General features: G+C 51.8%; 1 gene segment (V, D, J or C); it reads left to right on the top strand.

The window, feature by feature from the left end:
• The first annotated feature begins 1,358 nt into the window (after positions 1-1,358).
• Positions 1,359-2,167, top strand: LOC128919490 (T cell receptor delta variable 1-like). The segment is given in 2 exon segments: positions 1,359-1,404; positions 1,812-2,167. Coding segments are annotated over 2 exon segments (402 nt in total).
• The last annotated feature ends 3,833 nt before the right edge of the window (positions 2,168-6,000 follow it).

The raw sequence follows: 6,000 nt of genomic DNA, 5'->3' as shown, positions 1-6,000 counted from the left end.
GAATGAAGGATCAGCCCTAATCCTTATTTTCTTTCAACTTGATGGCCTTATTTCCAGGTGAACGCTTGGCAGGTGACAAAGAAGGCAGAGCAACAGGTATGGCCAGGCCAGCACACATATTAGACACATGCTCACACACTTTAGCCCCTCTCATCGCTCTCTCCATCTGTCTTCCCACACTTGCTCCTGTCCAAATGGCCTTGATCCTTCTCTTTCCCCATCTCTGCTGCTTCTCCTAAACATCCCATGTCACACACAATCCCCAAATACTTTTTCACTCTATCCCATAAGGCGTTTGATCCCCTTGTAGGCAGAAACATCCCTGAGTTTATGTGATGATCCTCTCTTCTCACACTTCTGGAGGGTGCCATCCCTAGAGAAAGTGGCTGATTGTGATACCTGAATGAAGAAGGATTTGATGTCTGTGAAGCAGAGGGCTGTGCTGGATGTCCTCCAGCCAAGAGAGGTGGTGTGACTTACTGTGGGTGGGATGTTTACAGCAGGTGCTCTTCCTAGAGACATTTCTCTTGAAAGGTCTCATCCATGGCCTTGGGAGAAAGGAGAGAAAACCCTGTAGGGACAGGGAGTCAGACACCTGGATCTAGGTGCTATTGGCCATTCCTCGTTCTGCCTCCTTTCAGACACTAGCGAGGCACAAGGACCACATCACGGGTGCAAAAGTTCCTCTCTCAAACCCCATGACAGGTGAGTGCAGGCCCTTTTCCCTGGCTGGGCAGTGGATGCCAGGAGAAGTTCACTGCTCCCATGCTGGGGGCTGGTTGTGCTGGTTGTGATCTCCAGGAGGAGCAAAAAACAGGAAAACAGCCTCCAGCCTCCTAGTGCCTGACAACAGACTGCTTGCTCTCTTCCTTCAGGCTTCCACAGGAGTTTTCAGGTCCTCAGGTCCCTTTGGCAGTGTGACCTGGAGCTGAGAGGCAGCGCTTCTACACCAAGCTATGTCTGCCTGAGGGGATGCTCAAGCACCTTCTGACATGGAACGCTGTGAGAAGCCTGGCTGTGGCCTGACTTCCCAAAGACGAGCCTTCCCGTGCTGAACAACCTCCCCTTGGCCCTTGCAAAATTAGGGTCACAGTTTGGTTTCGTTCCTTGGGCTGAGCACTTTAACAACTTCAATTAGTCTCTCTGCAGAGCCTCCTCGTGGCAGAGATGTGGAGTCCCAAGCCAGACAGTCCCAAACTCCTGTCTGCAGCAGCAGAGAAAGAGTTTTGCTCCACCCCCTGTGCTGAGGGTTGGTGGGTGCTTTGGTCTGGCAGAGGGAGGAGAAGTGGTGAACTCTCAAGCTTCAACTCCCGCTTCCTGTGACATGCTTTGACACGGGGTGCATGGGAGAGTGTGACATGGTCCTGATTTTCCTGGCAGCTCTGGTGGGACTGGCATATTTTGGTGAGACACAAGGTTCAGGCTGGGGAGGAGCAGGGCAAGAGGTTGTTGTGGCAGTGGTGGGAGAAGAAATTTGAGTTTGACTCTGCAGGAAACTGGGATTCATTCCACAGGGAGAGCAGGGAGTACAGGTGGGAACGGAAAATCATCTGGGAGATGTCAGCTGTAATGGGTATGGAAGGAGGAAGAAGACTCTGCACATGCCTGTCAGTATTCACAAGAACCTTTCTGTGGGTTATTTTTGCACGGGTGTTTAGAGAAAGAGAGAGCTGCTTGGGTAGAGTCCTACACTGGAAATGGAAACTTCTCTCCCAGGTGTATTTGACCAAATGCTGCCAGCCTGTGTAGGGATGGTTGAAATTCTAGGGGAAGGCTGGGTCAATGCAAGGAATGTTGGAATTCCTTTACAGGTCATGCACAGAAGGACTCTGTGCTCCAATTCCCTCCAGAAAGGACCATCCAGGCAGGATACGACACAACACTGCACTGCAATTTCTCCACCAACTATTCCGGTGCCTTCATCTACTGGTACCAGCAGCTCCCAAAGCAGTCCCCTCAGATGCTGTTGTGGGTGAGCAAGTACAAAGCTCATGTGGATTCAGGGAGGTTCTCCTCCATGCTGTCTGCAGAGGACTCCCAGGTGCTTCTGCATGTGCGGGACGCCGAGCTCCAGGACAACGCTCTCTACCTCTGCGCACTGAGCCCACATCTGTGCCCTCAGTGTGCAGCACTGCACAAGAAGGGGAGGATGTACCCTGGGGAGTGATTCCCTCCCCACCACTGCTTGCATGGAGCTCTAAGCTCATCTTGCCCAGGAACCACACCCGGGTGCTGTGGTGAGGCTGGGTCTCTGTCTGCACAGTCTGTGCAGCAGGGAGAGGATCTGAGAATTGGTTAGGTTGAAAAGCATCTTTTGAGATCATGCAGTCCCTGTTAAAGCCGGGCCAGCCAGAGCAGGTTTCCCAGGACTACGTTCATTTTGGTTTTTCTGCTGGTGGGCACTCACTCTTCTCCCGTCAGTGGGCATTACTGAGAAGAGTCTCTTCTTCATTCCCTCCCATCAGCTATTTACACACATTGCCAAGATCTCCCACAAGCCTTCTCTTCCCCAGGCTGAACACTGCCAGCCCTCTCAGCCCATCCTCAGAGGAAACATGCTCCAGTCCATCCACTATTTTGCTGTGCTCACTCCAGTATCTTTCTTGTACTGGGGAGCCCAGAACTGGACCCAGCACTCCACAAGTGGCCTCACCAGCACTGAGTGGAGAGGAAGGGTCAGGTACCTTGTCCTGCTGGTGATTCTCTTCCTGCTGCAGCCCAGGATGCTGTTGGCCTGCCTTGCCACGAGGGTGCATTGCCACAGCAGGCTCAGGGACACCCCTGAGCCACTGAAACTGAGTGGGACACAGCAGTGAGTGTTCAGGTGAAGCATCCCAGAGGCTTCTTCAGCTATAACTTTTCCTGAGCGTCCCTCAATGACCACTGTGTGAGAAGGGGGCTCTTGGTGGGAGACGTGACTGCTCCTGTGGCTTTACTTCCCAGGTACAGAAGCCCAAAGTGGGAAAATGACTTCCTGGCCCTACGTCTGGGGATCAGGGAAAGCCTAGACATGTGAGCAAGACCCATCAACCAGGCATTGGACAAGATTCCCTGTTCAACCACTTGAGCTGTCCGCCTGCTTTTCACGTCTCCCCTCCAGCCCTGAGCACTCACTAATACTTGGCTGGGGCGATGCATCTGGGTCCCTCTGGGTTCTCTACCCAACAGAAAACCACTGGTGGCTGCATTTCCAGGATGTGCATTTCTGGGCTCTAGTTTGTCCCTCTGTGCACAAGGCTCTTGCCATACTAAGTCTCTCAGCCTTTCTTTATGAGAGAGGTGTTCCAGTCCCCTAACCATCTTGGTAGCCCTTTGCTGTACCCTCTCCAGCAGTTCCCTGTCCTTCTTGAACCGGGGAGCCCAGAAATGGACACAGTACTCCAGATGCAGCCTCACCAGAGCAGAGTAGAGAGGAAGGATGACCTCCACTCGACCTGCTGGTCACGCTCTTCTTGATGCACCCCAGGATGCCATCAGCCTTTTTGTCCACAAGGGCGCATTGCTGGCTCATGTTTGAGGCCAGGTTGTCCACCAGGATTCCCAGGTCTTTTTCCGCTGAGCCGCTCTCCAGCAGGTCAGCCCCCAACCTGTATTGGTGCATGGGGTTATTCCTCCTCAGGTGCAGCACCCTATGCTTGCCCTTATTGAATTTCATAAGGTTTCTCTCCACCCAGCTCTCACGCCTTTCCAGGTCTCACTGTATGGCAGCACAGGCTTCTGGTGTGTCAGCCACTCCTCCCAGTTTTGTATCGTCAGCAAACTTGCTGAGGGTGCACTCTATCCCTTCATCCAGGTCATTGATGAATATATTCACTAGGACTGGGTCCAGTACTGACCCCTGGGGAACACCACTTGTTACTGACCTCCAACTAAACTCTGTGCCTCTAATCACGACCCTCTGAGCTCTATCTTTCAACCAGTTTTCAATGCTTAGGGGAAGGGTCAAAGGTGAGGGGGAAAGAGGGGATTGGGGATGAGCAAGGGGAGCCAATAGAGAGGAGAAAGGAAAAAGGGAGGTATTTGCAAGTAGGCAGTGGCTGGTCAGTGCGCTTGTTGGGATGAGCCCTGTGCCCGATCACCACAGTCCCCTCTACCTTCTTCATAAATCCTTTCTTAATCTTCCTTCTGTCTACCTTCACTCCCTTTCCCATATGTGAGTGCTGCAAGGTCTGAGGGCCAGTAAATGGAGCGACTGATGTGCAAGAGAGATCTGGGTGCCAGTAACTGGGCAAACAACCAATGGCCATGGGGACTGTAGGCCTGGGTGCCAGTAACTGGATGGACCAGGGTGTGCTGCAAGGTCTCAGTGCCAGCAACTGGAGAAGCGGCCTCTGGTCACAGACCCTGTCGATCTCTGTGCCGGGGCTGGAGGGACTGGGGTGTAAGCAAGGTCTGGGTGCCAGCAACTGGAGAAGGAAGAACGTGTCCCAGGGCTCATATCTCTTGCTGTCAGCAACTGGAGGCACCACACTGCATATGTGTGTGTGAGAGGTCAAAGGACCAACGACTGCAGGGACTTCAGTGTGTTTTCTCCTGGGTGAATTGAACCCGACATGCATGGGTGATTATGTGGACTCTACCAGCATATTTCAAGCTGGCCAATCCAGAGAGTGGGAGAAAAAGCTGCATCTAAAGTCTGAGACAGAGATGGGTAAGTGAGCTCAAGGCTAGTGCATGGCTATTAGAGAGGTGGTAATATCTGAGGGATCTGCAATTGTGAGGGTGGTTGTGAGAGGAGCGGGTGATTGCATGTATCTGTCAGAGAAAAACAGCCTAGTCTAGCCAGAGACCCCAGTGCTGGGTAAGAGGGCCCAGGCTGCAGGCAGGGCTATTGGATGGGCTGAGGGCCTGTGTTGGTATTTGAGACACGCACAAATTTGGGTGTGCTTGTGACTCCAGAGGGTGAGGGGTTGTGTGTTAGAACTAGGGAAGTGCATGTCACAGCCGTAATGGAGTCAGTCAAACAAAGGGACACTTTAATGATGAAGAGACCGGAGCATCTCTGGTAGGCTGAGAGAACTGGGCCCGTTCAGCCCCAAGAAGAGAAGGCTCAGGGGAGATCTCATCAAGGCATACAAATAGCTGAAAGGGAGCTGTGAAGAAACTGGAGCCAGGCTCTTCTCCCTGGTGTCCAGTGACAGGCATTTGGCACAAACTGAAACAACGGAGGCTCCGTCTGAACCCCAGGAAACCCTTTTTCACTGTGAGGGAGCCCTGGCACAGGGTGGCCAGAGAGGTTGTGGTGTCTCCATCCTTGGAGGAATACAAAATCCATCTGGACATGGTCCTTTGCACCCAGGTCTAGGTCACACTTCCTGAGGTGGTGTGTGGACCCACTGACCTCCAGACATCCCTTCCAAACTTACTAATTCTGTGTTTCTTTAACACAAGACATGAGGAGGGTCTGAGAGGACTGGCCTTCTTTAGCCTTCAAAAGAGAAACTAAAGTTGAGAGCTTTTTCTAACACTTGATTGGAGCATGAAGAGCCAGATGGAGCCAAACTCCTTCTTGAGCACAGTGAAACAGTGAAAGGCAATGGCCATGGTCTGGAACAGGGGAAATTCCTACTAGAAATTTGGAGTTCTGGCTGTTTTTTGTTTTTTGGTTTTGATTGTTTTTTTTTAATGCATGCATGTTGATCCCATTAAGAATGGGACTCTGCCTCCACAGAGTCTTGACTAAAATACCACCAATTGGAGATAAGAAGGTAAAGGGGCATAGCACAGGTGATGTTATGTCCCTTCAGGTGCTGGGAGCCCCAGCTCTGGGGCATGAAGTAGAGCTCGAGTCGGGTCTTAACACATAGTGCAAATCCTGCCCATGCTGAGATTCATCTTAGGCATTGTCATCTCTGGAGTTTTCATGGCATTTCCTTAGAAATAAACCACTCCCAATTTCTACTGTTCAGCAAAAGGGCATTTATATGAAAGCACAGTGCTTCACTCCTAGATCAAGACAAGGACGTGTTTGTGGCAGCATTGCCAAGTTTGCCAAGTGAT

Source organism: Rissa tridactyla, chromosome 19, assembly GCF_028500815.1.
Source record: "Rissa tridactyla isolate bRisTri1 chromosome 19, bRisTri1.patW.cur.20221130, whole genome shotgun sequence".
Taxonomy (NCBI): domain Eukaryota; kingdom Metazoa; phylum Chordata; class Aves; order Charadriiformes; family Laridae; genus Rissa; species Rissa tridactyla.
The sequence above is the reverse complement of the archived record's forward strand: the minus strand, read 5'-3'. Positions and strand labels throughout refer to the sequence as shown.